This window comes from Cupressus sempervirens, chromosome 6 (genome assembly GCF_028749045.1).
Source record: "Cupressus sempervirens isolate cs-2001-9-10 chromosome 6, ASM2874904v1, whole genome shotgun sequence".
NCBI lineage: Eukaryota > Viridiplantae > Streptophyta > Pinopsida > Cupressales > Cupressaceae > Cupressus > Cupressus sempervirens.
Genome location: NC_143123.1, coordinates 126,444,694 through 126,466,684, shown reverse-complemented (window position 1 = coordinate 126,466,684; position 21,991 = coordinate 126,444,694). Strand labels below are relative to the sequence as shown.

The 21,991-nt window shown below is 37.2% G+C and overlaps 1 protein-coding gene across 6 annotated transcripts in view; it reads left to right on the top strand.

The window, feature by feature from the left end:
* Positions 1–289: 289 nt before the first annotated feature.
* The window catches only part of EMB25 (DEAD/DEAH box helicase), a 246,607-nt gene continuing 224,905 nt past the window's right edge, over positions 290–21,991 (top strand). For 2 of the 6 annotated variants that reach the window (XM_089787041.1, XM_089787039.1), the window contains exons 1-2: positions 385–1,002; positions 2,371–2,445. In XM_089787041.1, coding sequence (XP_089643167.1) covers positions 517–1,002; positions 2,371–2,445 — 561 coding nt within the window. In that variant the 5' untranslated portion in view covers positions 385–516. Of the gene's footprint in view, positions 1,003–2,370; positions 2,446–21,991 lie in introns of all 6 variants that reach the window. The other 4 variants (XR_016352771.1, XM_089787044.1, XM_089787043.1 and 1 more) reach the window with 4 other exon arrangements.

Genomic DNA, 21,991 nt, shown 5'->3' with positions numbered 1-21,991 from the left:
AAAAAACATAATTTTTTAATTATATAACATTACAAATATAATTTAATATTTTAAAAATACACACTATTCTAGAAATCTTTGCATAGGAAGACAAACTAACCCAAAAAAAAATATTCCAAAAGCTTTAAATAATTTAATAATAAAAATTTATTTTCAAAATAATGTATGCTACAAGAGAACCCCAACACCTCGCAGCGATAAAACATTTGCAAAGAACATAGGCCTACCACAAAGAAAAACAAATTTAGTCTTTAAACTCTGTAAAACATAATTCTCTACAATTCAGACACGCATTAGATGCTATGCGTCCTCCTTAATTTTTTGTAAATAAATTCTCGACATAAATTCTTAATCTTCTTTCCGTCGACCTTTTTGAACAATCGCGGCGCGGATAATGTCATTCTATAATTTAATTAACATTTTCTGAGGCCATCGATTCATGCTCGAACTTCTATTTAAAAACTGCCACAGTAATCTTCGGTTCTTCCCATTCACACTCGGAAAACTCTCACGACAATGGGCACGCTGGCCTCTGGGTTCCGCACACATGTTTTTCAGTGCGGGTTCAACACCCAGAGAAACTACAGAACAAATGGATTAATACACTCAGTTTTTTTGAAAAATTCCTTCAGATTCAGATTTTTTATAGATAACAATGACTTTGATAACAAAAAGAAATTTGGAGTCATCAGAACACACATTACTTTTGTTGTTATCGACGGCTCAGAAAGTTTAAATTTAAGAGGAAATGATTCTGACGACGAAGATGATGATGATTTCGCGGCTGAAGAATATGATGAAGTGGAAGCATTTTATGACAGTGATGATGAGAAGGAAGAGGACGAAGAGTTGGGCGTTGCTTCTGAAAGAACAGAATATTCTAGGAAAGACAAATTTGAAAGAGTAGTAGAGTTCTGTGCGAAAGTTCAAGAGGATAGGAGCTTTAATATCAGTGCCACTCAATTGGCTTCAATATATGATTTTCCTCTGGATAAATTTCAGGTGCAAATAACACCCAGTTTGCTATCTTTCATTCTTTCTCATTTCGTGAATTCCTTTGCTTGTACAAGGTTTAACTTAGTTCACTCTTTCTTGAGCCAAATTTGCTGGAGACTTGCACTTGGCCTTGCTTTGACCCTCCTGAACAACTATGGAATTCTTCCAAGGACTTATACCTGGCCATGCTTGTTGCTTATGGCTAGCCTAGCTAGTTAAATTCAATATGTTATCTATGTTTAACTCTTCAACAGTTGTCGAAGACATCTCTAAGCGAGCTAGATGCAGTATTTGGCCCCATTTTCATTGGGGTTATGCTTCAGTTGGCAGTTGAGTGCAATAAATAATCCAATTTCCACACTTCATGGGTGTCTAAGTCTAAGTTAGCTATATGCTGTATTTCATCCAATTCGTTCGCATTCCTTGGATGCAATATTTTATCCAATTTCAACACCTTGCTAAGTCTCGAAGCAAGTTGGATGCCATAGCTAACCCAATCTCAACAGCGGTTTAAGTCTCTAAACACCTTGGTTGCAGTAGTTTACCCAATTTCAACACATTATCATTATTTTGTCCAATTTTTTCAAACTTTTCCTGCCTATAAGCAGGTCGAATAAAGCATATTATTAAAATTCTGATCTTTGTCATGTCTTCTTGGCACACGGAGTTGGGGCTTCGATATGAAAGTCCTATTGCTGTTATATTAAGGTTATTTCATTTAGCAGAACAAATTTGTCATAGCTTTCCTAGCACCTATTCTGAAAGTTGTGCTGAATGTTTTCCAGTTATAGAGCATACTGGAATGGATGCATGGCTTGAGGGTACCGAAGTCATAGATATAGATAGTGAAGATGAACCCTTTCAAAGTCTACGGTGCTGGATTGAGGCAACCAAAAAAAAAAAACTAATAAAATAAATTGTATTCCTTTTGAAAAATGTTGTTCTTATTTTTTAAAAGGAAAACATAATTTCTTTAAAAGAATAAACCAATTTGTTTTTATGATTAGTGGTGGTTGTTATCTTGAAGATATTCTATATATCTTTGTTGCCTTCAAGGCAAAATTGGGTTGTGAATTGTAGTTTACAAGAGCACTTGTTATAATGTTGTTGTATATTACATACAAATAATTTTAAGAGTGACAGCAGCTGCTATGCATTTTGTAATTCTTTTCTTCATAAAATAAGAATATTGATACCTTGTCCGGTGGATATTTCCTTGGTGTTCTGTGAAGGTTTTGTCACATAAATTAGTATCTTATGTGTTATTTAGTAATTCCATTTCATTTCCTTCGTTGTTTCTTTGTAACTAATGTGTGCTACAATATTAATTTTTCTGGGTTCGTGCTTACATTTCCACAAATGATATAAAAACAGTTATTTTTTACAGCGACTGTGTTCAGATTTGCGTTGAGTTTTGCAGCAGCAAGTGACAAAGGTTTTGAATGTCAGGTTTGATGTAACGATCACCCCCTAAACTGACCAATTGCAAATTCTGATTTTCCCCTAAGTTCTAGTTTTTTATGGTTTTTTGATTTTTTTGATTTTTACAATATTTGAAAGTAAGGAAATACTAATAATAAATGGAATGCGAATGCAATAATATTCTGAAACAACTAGAATTCTAGCCAAGTGAAGTTCTGGCTTTATTAGAAAGAATTCGTAGCTGACATACCATTACAATTACTGATTTGAAGGAATATTCTGAAAGGTGTTGCAAAAATATGATTTTCCCTCTTTACAGTAGAAACTTAGTATCCTCCAAACGCCTAAATCCTGCTCAGACAGTTTAGTGCATGTCCAACTGAGATCTGGTAATCTGCTGATAAAATTTATTCTGAATTCTGATTTAATTGCCTGATCTGCCCTAAAATGCCACATCCAAAGCTAAATGCTATGATCTGCAAAGCACAACCTGCTATGATCTTGTGTACATCTTCTGATCGTTCACGAATCTGATGATAGCCTGAACGAAGATCAATCTTAGAGAAGTAGATAGCCCCATGAAGCTCATCTAACAACTCATCAATGCGTGGGATTGGATATCTGTTCTTGATTGTCTTTTTGTTCAATGCTCTATAATCTATACACATCCGCAAGGTCTAATCCTTCTTCTTGACAAGTACCACAGAAGAAGCAAAAGGGCTAGAGCTGGGGCGTATGAAGCCCATGTCCAACAACTCATGAATGGTCTTCTCAATCTCATCCTTGTATGCCCTAGGATGATGATATGGAGTGGTGATCATTGGTTTAGCTCCATCCTCCATTTCTATCCCATGCTCAAACCCTCTATCTGGAGGTACACCGGGAGGTCCACCAAAAACTATGCCATTTTGGTCCATTACTGACTGAATATCAACATGAAATGTTCTGCCATCCTGAGGAGTCGGTATTTTGGACTTCACAAAACAATCTGTAGCCCAAATCATATCATCATGTCTAATAATAATAGGTCCACCGTCTAAAGCTGCTCTCAAGATCACCTTCTTTCCCCCCAGACAGAAACTCCAACTGCATGCAGTGTTGGTCAATAATATACCTTCCGATACTCTGTAGCCACTGCATACCCAAAATAACATCATAATCCTCCAAGGGTAGAATATAGAAGTCATCTGTCAAAGTAAAATCCCCCATCTGAATACTAAGCTATGAGATCCTTCTAGTGCAGCCCAAAATTGCACCATCTGCAACCTTTACTCCAAAACCTTCAAATAGCTTAGATTGTAGCCCACGTTTCTCAACCAATTTTTGATCAATAAAGTTATGTGTAGCTCTTGTATCGACCAAGCTCATGATTCGCTGGCCCTATAATGTACCTTTTAGCCGAAAGGCGTGGAATTTGGGATAACTAGATAAGGTAGCCATAGTCACTTTGGCTGCTGCCAATGTCTTTGGCATGTCCAATTCCAATTGAGATTGCTCTTGATGAGTCTCCTCGGGACTGTCCTCAGTGTCAGTGTCAGGTATCTCCTCATCACCAAACTCAGATGTCACCTCAATCAAATAAACCTTGCCCTTCCCCATACAACAGTGCTCGAGCTCCCAAGGTTCTTTGCATGAGAAGCATAGTTTCTTCCTCAAATCATTTCGTGTCTCTGGGTCCATCCTAGTAGGTCTAGTTGACTGGCAATCCCTAAGCTATGAGGTGTTGGCCTTTTGTCAAGGCTGTGAATCTCTGAATGGCCTTTTATCCGATGGATAAGTAGGAGGGCTGTCCAGTCTCAATGTCACATCAATAGCATCCTTAAGAGTGGCCAGCTGGAAAGCACAAACCTATCCCTTAAACCTATCCTACAATCCCTCAATGAATAGCATCACACTACGCTTTTAGGGCATATCAAGTACCATAACTGCAATGCATTGGAACTCATTAACATACGCCTTTGCATGTCCAATCTGTCTAAGATGCGCCAACTCCCTATAGTAGAGTTCGGTGTCCTTTCGGTCAAATCGGGTAATTAGCCGCTCAGTGAACTCAGCATAGGAATGAATCAAGGTGTGATCCTGGGTAATCAAACCATGGTGCCACCAGTCATAGGCAACCCCATCTAAATGCAATACGACAAACTGTATAGTCTCTCTCTCTTTCATGGGTCATAAGGATAAATAAATGTCTAGCTTGTGTACCCAAGCTCGTGCACTCGAATTACTAGTGCCATCATAAGTAGCCAATGAAATCTTCCCAGTAGCTCTACTAAGATCATTGTTTTGCTGTGGCTTATTACCTCTGTCTCCTCTGAACCTGGTAGTATCTCTGTGCTGTGAACAATATTGGGGAGGAGGGAAAACATCCCTAACCTCTGGGGGTAGAGCTCTCCACTCAATTGTGGCTGCCATGATGAATTCCTGGAATCCCATCTCAGGTGGATCAACCTGTGTTGGCCGCTCACCAGGTAAAAATTGTGGAAGCAAGGGTCTATCCATAGCAAGTATACGAGGATGTTCTTGTCTTTGGGAGTGAAGGGAGCTCCTAACCGACATATAGGATCTATGACTTCCAGCAACTGACACAGATCTACTGCTTCCCTGCCTGCCTCTTCGCCTATCCAACCCCATTTGCTCTAAATTTTCCTGTAGCCTCTTAAGCATTTGTACTATTATAGGTTGAGTATTGATGAGAGTCCTCAATAATTCTTTTTCGTCCTCATCAGCGGTGTTTTGTTTGTTTCCTCTCTGTTCATCTGCCATAGTTTTTCCCTGTTCAATTCTAAAACCTTGCTCAAGTTGAGCTCTTCTGCGCGTATAAAATTTGTGTATCTCAGCTCTTGGATGCATAGATTTGTAATCAAATCCACAGGCTGGCAAGATCAGGCTCTGATACCATTGAAATATCCCAAATGGATATTTGCTCTTGTAACATCCGGTTTTCCCGAGTCTAAATTAACATCTAACATACTCAAAGAATACAGTTATAACTTCATTTCATAGGAAGACAATTATATTATTCATGTTCATGTGAATAAGATTTTCTGTTAAAATCAATTAGACAAAATTTTCTTAACTAAAAACTTGAAGTACCATCAAATGAAATTACTACAAAAATTGAAAACTACATACCTCGGAAAAATGAGATAGAAATCAAACACTGCATCAATTAGAGCATCGTTTACCATCGGTTCATTTAGGGCTTTTGATACCATTATATCACTTAGGGCTTCTGATACCACGAATTCAATTAGGGCTTCCGATACCACTGATTCAATTAGGGCTTCCACTACCATAGATTCAATTAGGGCTTCCGATACCACTAATTCAATTAGGGCTTCCGCTACCACGGATTCAATTAGGGCTTCCAATATCACTGGTTCAATTAGGGCTTTCGCTACCACGAATTCAATTAGGGCTTCCGATACCACTGATTCAATTAGGGCTTCCAATTCCTTTCCTTCTGGTTGCTTAACTGTGACAGTAACTCAATATTAGAAATATACTTATATTCGTTATTATATAAATGATTACAATCCATAATCTAATTCTTGCATCTAGGTGTAAAATGACAGTAACAATAAAATAACTCAATTTAATCTTACCTCTTCTTAAATAAAAGTGATATACCTGTTTTGATAAACAATTGAATGCTTAGCTTATCTCTGTTTGACGCATGTCTGATATCTTGGGAAGGGGTGAAACATTGTTAGGGGCTTAACCACCCAATCTCGGACCAAATCTTGTCCCCACACGATCTCTAACGAGAAAAGTCCTCCCTACCCGGAATTGACAGGGGTCATCTTGTCATTAGCTGAGCATCTTGGCATTTAGACACACCTCTTGACTTGACAATAGGAGATATATTAAACGTGATCTTGCATGAGTTGTTAAATGTTCCTTAAAAATGTTAAACCTTGTTATGCCATAATTAATACCGATTCATATTATTGTAGATTCCTTTCTCTCATCTCATCACCCATTCCTTAGGCTACACAGCTGGGTGAGTCTTAGGTGTTTGGATTTCTCAGAGCAGATGGCTCTATCAATTAGTCAAGAAGATTACATACATCCAGCGTTTCACACACTTTGTGATTACATAATTATGTTTCTTTAAAGATTTCAAAATTGAATTAATTAATTAATTTAATCATAACCGATTCCTCTTTCGCGTTCTTACAGTTAAACTCCACCTCTTCGCTATTTCATGGCTTCTCTGCCGGTGAATTCCTCGGTGTTACAAATACCTTGAATATGTTTGGAAAATTTATAAAAGCAAGTAAATTGATGTGGATCTATGTAATCAATCAAGCTTGATACAATTGTTAAATGAATTCATAAATGATGTATACTCAGGATACTTGGTGAATGATTTCAGAATACAAACAGCTAGTATTATAAATTGATCTCCATTTAACACACCTAGCCGGCTATGGATGAATACTAAATTAGAGAAAGAACTGAAAAAAAAGAACATTCATAATTTATTCACAATCCTATCGTTATGCATCGGCTGAAGTTAGATATTCATATGCATAGATATTGATTATACAATTTAATGGAAATCTCTAACCTCTAAATCTAGAATCCAAGTATTCTAATGGTTATTCAAATTTAAATTCAAAGAACAAGATTTTTTGTCTATGAAACTGACTATGGTTCAGACCAGGAAAGAAAAGGTTATGAATTTGTAAACCCCTTTACATTATTATCAGCTCTATTACTATGTACCCGACAATAATCAGTAAAAAGGAAATTATGATTCACAAACACATAGGTCATATTTCTATAGTTTTCCATCTTTCATTTCCATAACTGATACAGTCTCAAGGTTTATTAGTACAGCAGGTGACATGATAACACTTCCTAAGAAGTTCCGACCAAGGAAGCTATGTTTTTAAATAATGCATATTCCACTCAGACCAGTAATTAAATCCAACAACAGCATTATCATCAGCAAGGGAAAATGTACAAAAACAGAGCACAAAAAGAACACACCAATCATGAAAAGGAAAAACTGGTATTGCTTTGACTTAGATTTCAATAGTGAAACCAAATCATTAATACGATAGTCAGCAGAGATAGTACTGAAAATTATTGAACATCAGTACTAGTGCAATATGAAGACCTTTCCTAATCTCCAACTAAAATCAATCTAGCATCATTACTGAATGAATTTGATAACAGATAAATCACTGTGGTATGAACGCATAGCACTCACCATACCCGTAGCCAAGTTCATAAAGATGCAGCAAACTCAAGTGAGAACAAACCCGATAGTCGTTCCCAATGAAATCCAGCAGCAACAATTGGGTATTGCTTCCACAGCAAACAGAAACCTGCATGGCACTAATCAATTCAAGATGTCGTATCCGAGTTTTACTCTATCACACTTGCTCACAATATCATACAGAATGCCTTTCTCCATTTCCTTGCCCGATGCCATTGATATGGGATGCTACGCTGACTGAAAATGGTTTCCATGCAGTTGCCAACATATAGAACCCTCACAGAGAAAACTTCTCCAATCATTTCTCTCGCTGTCCAGAATTCCGTAATATGGAGAATAATGAAGAAAAGTAATACAGCCGACTCCTTTCTCAGCTTCCAAATCAAGAGACTAGCCGAAACTTCTTGGTTCCCATCGGTTACAAGAAGACTATTTGAATTCTGAGAAGTCTATTCGAATGCCAATCAAATCAAATTTGTAAAAGAAAAATAAAGTTGAAGAATTATATAATTCAATTTGTCAAGAATTAAATCGATTTACATGCCAAGTGTTACTCGGTTAAAAGCAAGAATATTAAAATAAAAAGCATGGAAAGAAAGTCGAAAGATTATAGTTTGAATATTATAAATCAAATGTTATTATATTATGAACATTATTATAATCTTATATATACATGAAAACATCACTTATTTAAATTATTAAATTATAATGATGCCAAATCATTTTAATATATAAGTGGACGAATTAAAATTTTTACTATAATAATATGATGAAAGATAAACTAAAATCCTTTGAAATACGTTTTATTTTTTAACCCAATTATTTTAATTAAATTATTTATTTAAATAACTCATGCAAATCCCACAGATGTATCCTGTTTCAAGTCGCCAAGTCCTCAACCCATTTGCTAAGTGATGGTGATGCTCCTGCCTAATTCTTTTTTGACAATGCTTCCACCCCACTGACATGCTCCCTACAAGGAAACTCTCCACTGTTAAATTATATTATTATAATAAATTATTTAAATAATCACAACGGTTAACCATCTTCTTCATTCCATGAATTCGTGATTAATGATCAACTAACATGTTATCTTCACTTGAAATCATAACGACTATCTATTTTAACATTTCGCTAGATTATAACAAATTAAATTGCCAACTGACTTCATGTGAACTTCAACGGCTATATTTCTAATTAGGTAAAAAATTGGGATGTAACAGCTTTGTTGCTGCTATAATATTTAATTATATAAATTATATTTTCTTGTAGATTTTTCTTTGATCTTATAGAGCTAGACAGATGTTGCAAAAGAATGTTGTTTCTTTTTGTATTTTTCAGAATATAGGTATTACAATGAATAAATAACAACAACTAATAAATAGAAGTGATAGAAATAATATGTAGCAATACATATTAATTTGGAAATGATTCTAAAACCATATCAACAAAGTTTGATTTATTCCAGAATAGTACCAATACAGATGTGCTTCAAACAAGATGGATCCAGCTGAAAATGGGATCCCGGTGAGCTGCTATAATGAACGCCAAGTTGAACCAAGGTGGCCGCCTTCCCTAAAAATCCACTACTTGCGAAGTGTAATTGCAATACTAGAAACCAATCCACTGCCTTGATCAAATTGTATGCATAGAAACCTTTGAATTTGATCTTGTTGAGGGCTACGTCCCAACAAATCTGCTCTCAGCACTAGGGTTTGTGTCCCAGGTGAGGAATGCTCTTCCAGAGCAATGGCGTCCAAAAATAGGATGATAAAATGATAAAAGATACTCACTTTTAGGTTACCATCTCCTTATATCTCCTCTCCAAGGCAAATCGAACCCTAAAGTGGATTTCATTTGAACTTTATAATATAACATTATTTCCCAAATAAGGCATCCAAATAGAGAGAAATCATTACTTTATTTATGACAAATAGCTCCAAGCATCAACTAAGTCTCGACAACTGATAATCAAGTAGTAGAGACTGAGCTCTTTCCAACGAGCTATCACACATAGGCACATCGATCCAAATGGAGCCAGAAAACTCCTTATTACTCCAAAATGGCTAAACACTTAGCCTTATTTAAATTATTAAAATGCTAACTTAGGAGAATATTTAAATATTTTATCCAAATAGAGAGAAATCATTACTTTATTTATGACAAATAGCTCCAAGCATCAACTAAGTCTCGACAACTGATAATCAAGTAGTAGAGACTGAGCTCTTTCCAACGAGCTATCACACATAGGCACATCGATCCAAATGGAGCCAGAAAACTCCTTATTACTCCAAAATGGCTAAACACTTAGCCTTATTTAAATTATTAAAATGCTAACTTAGGAGAATATTTAAATATATTAAAATATTTTCCAAGTAGCCAAGAAACAACCCAAACACTTCAAAACATGAAACTGAGTTTGTTACCTGCCTATGACTGATGCCGGACAACCTGGGCCAGCTAGCAATCTCACCCTCAAATCTAGGGATACTCCTAAAAAGTAGGAAACACACCCAAATCTCTAGAAATTGAGATTAGGGGTGCTCTCATAGAACCTCAACTCTGAAAAATGTCAACCTCCTAAAAGGTAGGAATCTCCTGCTAAAATCAAGGAACTGCCTCCTAAAATCAAGACACTGCTCTCAACTGATCTAGTACTGCCTGAAATACCCAATCCGGATGTTGAAAACCTTGACTGAGTCCTTGAGCACCACTGCTAGCCTACGAGACCCCATAATAGGCTAACTCTCATGTCACTGCTAGACAGAGCTAAAGAGGGGACATGACAAGACCTATTAGGAAAACAATTAGGCCTACTGGACAGTTTGGGCAATTTGGGTATTGGGTGTTGTTTGAGAGCCCAAATTTGGTTGAAACCCTTTGAATCCACCTTGTATTGGCCTAAGACAACCACCTTGGTCATTGGGGAGGTGTGGGAGTTGTTTGTGAACTTTTGCTCTTTAGAGGGTTTGGGGAACCTTGTATTTCCCTTATAGGTCTAAGCGGGACCCTTGATTTGACCCCCAACACACTTTACCTCTACACCATAACCTGCTTACCACGTTTAAATCTTTGCAAAGCTTTTCCATATCTCATCTTCTACCTTAATAAACAAACTTTCCATTTTGACAGTCTTTTTTGGTGTTTCCCAATAACATTCAATCTAGTTCCCAAAATAACTCTCTTAGCAGATCTGCATAGAATGTTTTAAAAAACTTATTGTTTTGGGTAATTTAATATCCTGTAGATGCTCCATCTACTCACAATTATTGTTCTAAAGCTTAATTTATTATTACAACACTTTTATATATTATTGGCAATCATTGGTACTTTATTAAATAACATCACTTTATTATTAGATGTTATTGGCAATCAGGTGGGTTGAAGTCCCAACAGTTATTTAACAAAATAACTATAGCGTTTGGGCAATCAACAAAGATCAATTGTTCTGGCAAATCAGCCTAATTGAAGTCCCAACAATTATTCGACAAAATAACTAAAGTGTCTAGACAATACTTGTTCGGCAAATCAGCCTAATTCCACCCTGGCTAAGGATTTCAAAATGTGGGTCATCAAATCCGATCTCCACCACTCAACTTGCCAATCCTTTTTATCTTTTTAATAGTTTATACATTTGTCCACTTTATATCTTTTCAGCCTTCTTGGCTATTCTGAATGATTTTTCCAGTGTGATTTTTCCAAGTTTTGATTGCAATATCTGTTATGCAAAATAAATCTTTTTCAACATTTATATTTCCAGTTTCTTAGAAACAGAGCTGGACCCAAGGTTTCAGTGTTGAACCCAGCGCTTTGATACCATATGTAATATCTGGTTTTTCCTGGGTCTAAAATAACATTTATCATACTCAAGGAATACAGTTATTACTTCGTTTCATAGGAAGAGAGTTATATCATTCATGTTCATGTGAATAAGATTTACCGCTAAAATTAGTTAGACAAAATTTCTTAACTTAAAAACTTGAAATATCATCAAATGAAATTATTGCAGAAATTGAAAACTACATACCTCGGAAAACTGAGATTGAATTCAAACTAGGGATGCTTCTGCAACCACCCGGGTTAGTCCACAAATACACTATAACAATTTCATGTGACGACTATCATCTAAAAACCGCTATTTTAAAATCAAATGATAATTACAATTAAATACTTTTATATTTTAAAATAGGGCATCACATACCATTGTATCAATTAGGGCATCATTTACCACGGATTCAATTAGGGCTTCTGATACCACTGATTCAAATAGGGCTTCCAATACCACGGATTCAATTAGGGCTTCCGATACCACTGTATCATTTAGGGTTCTAGTCATCTCTCAATCAATTAGGGCTTCAGATTCCTTTCCTTCCGATTACTTAACTGTGACAGTATCTCAATATTAGAAAATATACTTATATTCATTATTCATGACGGTAACGATGAAATAACTTACCTTCTATATAAGAGTGATAATACCTGTTTCCGATAAACAATTGAATGTATGACTTATCCTTGTCCGATGCACATCTGACAACTTAAGGAGAGGTGAAACATTGTCAGGGGCTTTACCACCTAACCTCGGACCAAATCTTATCCCCACATAATCTATAACGAGAAAGGCCCTCCCTACCTGGAATAGACAGGGGTCATCTTGCCATCCATTGGGCATCCTAGTATTTAACTCACCATACGACTGGGCAGCAGGAGATCACGATAATAGGAATGTGCATGAGCTATTAATTAGTTTATGTTAATTGAAATGTCATAATTGATACTGATTCATATTCCTTTCTCACACCTCATCACCCATCTTGGCTACACAGCCAAGTGAGTCCCAGGTATTTGGAATTCTCAAAGCAGACGACTCTATCATCTATTCAAGAAGACTATATACGTCCATCATTTCACATTCTGTGTTTACATAATTATGTTCTTTAAAGATTTCAAAAATTGAATGTTTAATTAATTTAATCATAATTGATTCCTCTACTGCGTTCTTGTAGATTAACTCCAGCTCTTCACTTTTTCATGGCTTCTCTGCTGGTGAATTCCTCGGTGTTACAAATACTTTTGGAAAATTTATAAAAACATGTGCTTTGAAATGGATTTATGTATTCAATCAAGTTTAATACAACTGCCAAATGAATTCACAAATGATATACATATACTCAGAGGTACTGGGTGAATGATCTCATATACACTTCAGAATGCAAGTAGATTTCTACTTAAGTGATCTTACCATAAATCAACAAAAAACTGTTCCTTCAGACAGCCCTCAAGATTTCTACTTGTAAGTTGTAAGTGTAGACACCTAAGGGGTATTTTGGAGAAAATCCCCAACCTAGTTCCGATACACCCAAAACTGGAACTAAGGTGAATCTGAGACTAGCTAAGGCAACGAAGAGAACCCCTCAGCAAGAAAATCCAGAGCCACAAGAAGAACATGAGGATTTAGCATTGCCTCCTCAAGATAATCGACCAGAGTTGTCTTCTATTCTAATTGAGGATACTCGAGAAGTCAACATTGGTTCTTCAGAGATCCCCAGACTTGTTCACATTGCTGCATCCCTATCACAAGACCAAGCTGACCTCCTCTTTGAGGTCTTAAGAGAGAATATTGGCCGATTTGCATGGTCATATCAGGACATGCCAGGACTTGATCCAAAGCTTGTAGTTCATCATCTTGCAGTTGATCCAAAGATCAAGCCCGTCAGACAAAAGCTTAGAAAAATGCACCCCAAGGTGGCATTATTGGTCAAAGCTGAATTAGAAAGAATGTTAGCTGCTAAGGTTATCCGACCTATCGACTACTCAAAGGTTATCCGACCTATCGACTACTCAGAGTGGATCTCCAACATGGTCCCTGTCACTAAACCTTCCGGTGACATCAGAATCTGCACTGATTTTAGAGATCTTAACAAAGCTTGTCCAAAAGATGATTTTCCCTTGCCCAACATAGATATGATTGTAGATCTTACAGCTGGACATGAAATTTTGTCCCTCATGGATGGATTTTCTGGGTATAATCAAATCAAGATTGCAGAAGAGGATCAGCATAAGACAGCATTCACTACCCCTTGGGGAACCTTTTGCTACAACATGATGCCTTTTGGCCTAAAGAATGCTGGGGCTACCTATCAAAGAGCTATGACAGCCATTTTTCATGATCTCATCCATAGCATTTTGGAGGATTATGTGGATGATATCTTGGTCAAGTCTCATACCTTCATGGATCATCTTGCTGACTTGGAGAAAGTCTTTGATAGGTTAGCCAAATATCATCTCATGCTGAATCCCAAGAAATGTGTCTTTGGGGTCACATCTGGCAAGCTTCTAGGCTTCATAGTTTCTAAACGAGGTATAGAGATCGACCCCAAGAAGGTCAAGGCTATCTTAGACATGCCTCCTCCCCAGACACTGCGACAACTTCGCTCTCTTCAAGGAAAGCTCCAATCTGTTCGGCGCTTCATCTCCCAGCTTGCAGATAAGTGTACACCATTTTCACTTTTACTAAAGAAGGATGAGAACTTCAAGTGGGATCCTTTATGTCAGCGCAGCTTCGACCATCTCAAGCAGTATCTCATCAATCCCCCTATCTTGGTTCCACCAATTCCTGGTCGTCCCCTAATTTTGTACATATCAACAACACCTACTGCTCTAGGGGCACTTCTAGCACAGCTTGATGACTACAAAAGAGAAAGAGCCATCTACTACATCAGTAGAACCCTAGTTGGTTATGAACTCAATTACACTCCTATGGAAAAAGCTTGTTTGGCAGTTGTCTTCTCAACTCAAAAGCTTCGCCATTACATGCTAAGTCATACCATCCAACTAGTCTCCAAGATTGACCCTCTCAAGTATATGCTCTCTAGAACAGCACTTACAGGCCGTTTGGCCAAATGGGTTATGCTCCTTAGTGAATTTGACATCCAGTATGTGGATAGAAAGGAAATCAAAGGGCAAGCTATAGCAGATCACCTAGCTGATGCACCTCTAATAGATGCTTATCCGTTGATCACAAAATTTCCAGATGAGCATATCTGTCTAATTGAAGAACAACCCCCATGGAAACTTTATTTTGATGGCTCATACACATCTCATGGATCAGGGGCAGGAATATTGTTGGTCACACCTCAAGGAGATTACATTCCAAAAGCCTTCAAGCTACAATTCCCTAGCACCAACAATATAGCTGAATATGAGGCCCTCATAGCAGGATTAAAGATAGCTGTAGAATGGAACATTGTTGAGCTACAAATCTTTGGCGATTCTCAGCTCATCATCAAGCAAGCCCTAAATGAATATCAAACCAAAGATGAAAAGCTATTACCCTACAAAGAGCTAGTTGATCAGCTAACCCAACATTTTACAAAGCTTCAGTTTACACAAGTGCCTCGAATACAGAACAAAGCAGCAGATGCTATGGCTACTATAGGCTCGCTCTTGGAAATTCCCCAAGCAGCTACACAGTATGAGTTTTTAGTGGAGCAGCTCCTCACACCCGCCTATGCGAATGAGGATTCAAACCGTGTTTGTATCTTGGTTGGTTCCCAATCCCCTTGGTACCATGAGATTCATGCTTACCTTAACGATGGTATCATATCCCCTCACCTCACACGTACCCAACGCCAGAACCTCATCTGAAAATCATCCCGCTATGTTATCATAGCCAATACCCTATATCGTCGGGGTTATCACGATACTCTCTCTTGATGTTTAGACCAAAATGAGGCCGCGATGGTGTTAAAGGAAGTACACTCTGGACTTTGCGGTGCCCACATGAGTGGTATTGTCCTAGCGCGACAAATCCTTAGAGCAGGCTACTATTGGCCTACCATTGAAGAAGACTCCTGTGACTTTGTCAGAAAGTGTCTCCCATGTCAGCAACATGCAAATCTTGTGCACGCTCCAGCACAGGATCTACAACCTATTGCACCACCTTGGCCTTTCGCTTGTTGGGGCCTTGATCTAGTTGGAACTATCACACCCCTCTCATCTGATGGACATAAATGGATAATAACAGCTACAGACTATTTCACTAAATGGGTGGAAGCAGTCCCCCTAGTCTCAGCTACAGGAGTTCAGGTCTCCAAGTTCATCTTGTACCACATTGTTTGCCGCTTCGGCATCCCATCCACCATCTTCACTGACCACGGAGGTAACTTTGAAAATCTCAACATGGAAGAATTATGCACTTCCCTCCGCATCCATCACCGCTTTTCTAGCCCATATTTCCCACAAGGTAACGGCCAGGCAGAGGCAACTAACAAAACCCTCCTCAAAATTCTAAAGAAAGTTGTTAATGATTCCGGCCGTGATTGGCACCTACAAATAAATCCAGCCCTATGGGCCTATCGAACTTCCTTCCGTACATCCACAGGCACAACTCCATACTCCCTAGTCTATGGTGCCGAAGCAGTACTACCTATAGAGGTTGAACTTCCCTCCTTGCGCATATCTTTGCAAGGGCAAATATCAGATGAAGAATATAGAGTAGCTCGGCTCACCCAGCTAGATCTCTTAGACGAGAAGCGACAACACGCCTATGATCATCTCACAGTCTATCAAACTCGTCTCAAAAGGAATTTCAACAAGAAGGTGCTTCCACGAAACTTTCAGCCAGGTGACATGGTCCTTAAAGAAAACATGAAAGTCCAAGCAGATCGAGAAAAGAAAGGCAAGTTTGAACCTACATGGCTTGGTCCTTATGTTGTCACTGCTTCCTTTGGCTCTGGAGCTTATCAGCTATCTACACCAGAAGGAGAACTCTTGAATGATCCTACTAACATCATTCATCTCAAGAAGTTCTATGCTTGAAGATCCTTGGTATACCAGGCTTTTGAAAAATACAAAAGAAAAAAATAGTAAAGAGAAATAAGCGTCCAATGGTGAAAACTTGGCAATTCAAGCACCTTGGATAGGTACCTTGGTGAAAACCTGGTAATTCAGGCGCCTTGTGTACTAAAGACTAATCCATTATCTATCACTATCCTATCCCTCATCCATTTACCCACCATCCCATAAGACACACTTGCTTGTTCCCTTGGTGTTCCAACCAAATATCCAAAATCTGATGAAGCTTGTAAATACCTCCTGTACAGCTTGTAAATCTTGTACCAAAGCTTGTATTATACCTTGTAAATCTTGTACCATACCTTGTCTATCCGAATCTTGTCCAAGGTTTGTACCATATTCCAGCCTATAAATAATCTTGTATCCTAGCTTGTATACTATCATGTGCACACACAAAACCCCATTTTCACTTAATCTTTTCGGAAACCATCTACCTATCCACCTATCACCTATTATAGACATCCCATCCTTCACAAACATTTCCATCTCACAAAAACCAAAACATGAAAAAACTTGTAGATTTGTGGTCCATCAGCTTGTACATCCTCTTTAGCTTAGTACCATTGTATCTATCCAGCGTTCGTGTCAGTTCATCCTTGATCAGCATCTTGCACCCATCACACATCTTGGTTAGCTATTCCAACGCATCCTTTAGCTAGATTTCCTGTCACCAAAGTGTTATCTTTCTTAGTTCAGCTTGCCAGATGCATCACTCATCCAAATCCACCAGCTTCGGTGCTCTCCAATAGGTCCTTGCAGGATATAGCTTTCCTCATGTCTGATCTTGGTCCGTTAGTGCCTTGTCCTACCCATCTCGTTGGCAAACGGCTCTCTTTTGGATTTTCACTTTCTTTTGATTTGGGATCTTCCCTTTTGGGTCTTGAAGTATCTTTTCCAAGCAATCTCCTTGTTCCCTCCTCAAGGTTGCCACGATCTTCCATATCATGGTATGCTGCGAATGGGGCAATTAGAGCGTAAGGTCTTGATCAGGTCTTTCGTTTGTTTTTCTTTTCTGCTTGTGGGTTCTCCAGTGTCGTTTCCACGCTGCTTCCTCTAGGATTCATGTGTGATGCTGGGGCAATCCTTGTGTGTTTGTTTTGAGTTAGTTTGTCAGTCCTTTGGACGGTTGGTGAAAAGGCCTTGATGTTCTTGGTAACCTTGGCAATTAACCAATAGTCCTATAGCAAATCTAGTGCTCAACTACATGGTGGTACTTCTCTTTGAAGTATCCCCCCGCTCAAAAAGCTTCAATGGTTTTCCTTCATCTCCATTATCCCCCATCCATATCCAGCATCCGTCTCTCCTACCCCAGCTGATGCATCAGTATCTCTTTGAATCACTCATCACTCTTAGCTTTATTGATCCACAATCCTAGTCTTAGGGATCCACCAATCCAAATCAACCCAGCAAGCCTCATCTTTCGAGATCCACAATCCTAGTCCTAGGGATCTCCGAAACCCATCTTCCGCCAATCTAACTCTTTGAAATCCTGTTGCATCAGCTTTATAATCCCCTCATCCATCTCCCTATCCTGGATTCTTTTTTATAGCGCTCCGCTCCTTCATCCTCTACAATCCCTAAGATCTTAAGCTTGCTTCCTCTTGTGCCTCTGATTCTCCCTTTATCATTCTCTCATAGTAAGAGTTTGAGCTAACTAAACCTCTTCTCTTAATCCAATTTGAGTCTCCTTGCTCATCCCAGATTCTTGTATTTTTCAAGAAGCCACCAAGCCTCGCTTTCTCTCCCCGCTGCCTTCTTGAGGGGGCATCTCATAGTCCATTCTCTCCTCTTCTGCTCTAGCCTTGGGCATCTTATTTTCTTATCTTTGATGTCATGCCACTTGCGGCATCACATCAAAGAGGGGCAAAATGTAGACACCTAAAAATCCTTTAGAAAATAAAGTATTTTTATTTTCTGAAAAATTCCCGATGACATCATCATTTATTAATTAATTAATTAATTAATTAATTTTTATGCCATTAAATCCTTTTATCTTAATTAAAAATATTTAATTAAGGAATCCCTCCCAAAAATGTTTAAATCTTATTTAAACATTATTTCCTTATTTATTAATTATTTAATTAATAAATTGACCAAAAATCCTAAAATAAATAAAAAATTTATTTTTTGTCCAAAACTTGACCAATTTCCTTATGACCAATAACCTCTTCCAAAATCTTCTAATCCTTCTTTAATTTCGATTAAAGGCTAATCTCATCATTTCCTACCCCTAACCCCAACTCAAAATATTTAATTAAAATTAAATATTAATCCTCATGTTTATTAAAAAAGTTTTAATAAATATCTCCTCAACCCAAACCCTTGAAATAAATAAAACTTTATTTATTTCCTAAAAATCTAATTTATCCTCATCCTAAGAAGTTCTAGACTCTTCTAGAAAGTCTTCATCCTCATCCTAGGAAATTCTAGACTATTCTAGAAAGTCTTTATCCTCCTCCAAAATCTAGACTCTTCTAGAAGATGTCTTTAAACCTAATCCTAATCCCCTCCTAACCTTGTCACATTCCCTAAACATGGGTTAAGACTTACTAACCCAAGCCAAAGTTAACAAATATCTCCTCCTTCACCCACCCTCATTAAATGCCATCCACTTGCCTATCCCTAAGCTAATCCTAAACCATCCTAATCCATCCTCTAATCATTTGCACAAGCCTAAGCAAGCTTAAAACCTTCCTAATCAAGTCCAAGTCGAATTTGCTCTCATCACCCTCAAAATATCTCAACCATAAAACTTTATGAAGTCCACTAGGTCATAAATGACTCTTACAAGCCCTTTTATTGCTCTTACAAGTCATTATGAGGGTCTTTATGAAGATTTTATCTCTTGAGCCTCCTTTGTTGACTCATCCTTGCCCTTTCCTCCATCCTCTCACCATGTGACATGTGTCACTCCTTGATTGGCTATAAGGAAGCACAATCCATGTGCTCTCCTCTCATGCAATCTAAGCCCTCCATGAGCTTTTTTCCCATCCTTGCTTCTTAGCCCTCAATCCCTCAAGCCTCTTGCCTATAAATTGGATCCTTCCCCTTTGCAAAATAACACAATCCATGAAGTAAAGTTATAATGCTATTTTGAGAGCCAAATCCATACTAAAGCCATCTATCCACACCAAAAATCCACAATCATCCATTGAAGCCTTTGGAAGCATATTGAGCATACATCCTATCCATTTAGATAAAGCCACTCAACAAGAGAGCTTCTCATTGAGAGAGTCCATTAATGGCTCATATTCTCAATTGAGAGTTCATCTTAATCTATCTTGAAGTTTATGAATTTTGTTTAGTTTGTAGAAGCTTTATTTAAATTTGGTTTCTATTAGCATACTAACATTGCTCATATACAGTAAGTACAATGAATTTGAACTTCCTAAAAACACACAATTCTACAGGTTAAGCAAGGCCACATGGATTCCTGGAGACCTGTTACAATTAAGCAGATATCATTTCAGTTACGGTTAATTGGAGGACTCTCGAAGTTAAGCAGATATACTTTATGCTTAATTTGCACTTAGTTCAACTTTCTCAGAAACTCTGAAGTGGTCAAGATCAGACTTTAGGATCTGGTGCTGATCAGAGAAACTATTTATCAATCTACTGACATATAGAACTGGTAAACATAACATCCCAAATAATATGCTTATATGTTGTAAGTTTACCATATTTTGGAACCAAAGAAAAATAATGTTTAATACATTCAGAATCCGAATAGAAGAAGTACATCGGGAAGAACTTGAAAACGGTTTAAGATACAAATTTTGGTCTTTTAAACTGGTGATCTCATGAACGTCTGAAAATTCCTTGTTTTATCAATCGTTCAGCAGTTATTAGAACTGATTCTATAACTTTGTGGCTGTAACTCGGATGCTCTTCATTTGAATATAGTTTTTTAAAAACAAAATCGCTGTTCATGGTTTTTCAATGGCTCAACCATCCGGCCTAATCCAAGCAAGATTCTTATGAAAAATTTATGAGTTAGGGTACATAGAAATCTGTTTCCGGCCATTCATAAAAATTAGGATAACATGCAAGCCTTTATCATACAAGAATGACGAATTGTACTTGATTGAACTGCTTCGACATTGAGGATTATTGAGCAACCAAAAGTATCCAGGCTGGAAGCATACTTGATCAGTCTTCCTGGTTAAACTACAACAGCAGTGTTTTTGAGTGGGTCGTCCATGCAGGCCTTATACAAAAGATGTGACTTGCTGTCCATCCAAGACCAGACATGAAGATATGTCTTTCCCCCCCCCAAGTACGTTCAAATAGACTCTATACTAAAAAGAAAGAGCTGAATCGCATTATTTGAAAAGCAATAGCAGGTGATTGGAAGGGTCACGAAAATGCAAAGAGGAAAGAGTTATCCCCAAACGATCATCGATACTCTAATTTAATGGTCGGCTTGACTATCTGGCTACCTTCAGTTATAAAGAAAGCTATTCGAATTCCCAAGATGACCATTCAAATAGATTAAAAATTAAAAGATAAAATAAAAAGGTTGGAGAAGATTGTAAAACAATTTGAATTGCCAAAAATATTAATCGATTAGCTATGCCAAGTGTTATCATTTAAAAGCAAAGAATATTAAATTGAAAAGAATAAAGTTGGAAGGTTGTAATTCTAAAATTATAATAATTCAAATATTATTATAATTCAAATATTATTAAAATCTTTTATGTACTTATAAACATCACTTTATTAAATTATTTAATTTCAATGATGCCAAATCATTTAATATTATATGCACGTTTATAAATATTTATTAAAATAATATGATGAAAGATAAATTAAAATCCTTTGAGATATGTTTTATATTAACCCAATTATTTTAATTAAATTATTTATTTGGATAACTCGTGCGGTTCCACAGATGTGTCCTGCTTCAAATCGCTAGGTCCTCTACTTGCCTAATTCTTTTCTGACAATGCTTCCACCCCTTCGACATGCTCCCTACAAGGAATTTCTCAGTAATTAAATTATAAATTATTTTATCATCAATAATCATAATAGTTAATCTTTCATCTTAATTCCATGAATTTGCGATTAATGATCAACTAACATTTCATCTTCACATGAAATCATAACGACCAACTATCTTACCATTTCGCTAGATTATATCAAATTAAACTGCCAACTAACTTCATGCGAACCTCAACGGCTATATTTCAAGCTAGGTCAAAAATTGGGATGTAACATAGTTCCCAAAATAACTCTCTCAGCAGATCTGTACAAAATGTTTTAAAACACTTACTGTTCTGGGTAATTTAATATCCTGCAGATGCTCCATCTACTCACAATTATTGTTCTAAAGCTTCATTTATTATTACAGCACTTTTAGATATTATTGGCAATCATTGGTACTTTGACTTTTATATGTGAATCTTGTCCTAATGTTAGATTGTGACATTGGTTTCTTTCCTCTGTACAAATGCTTTGCAAAGAAGTAAAAATGTTATGGCCTCCTAA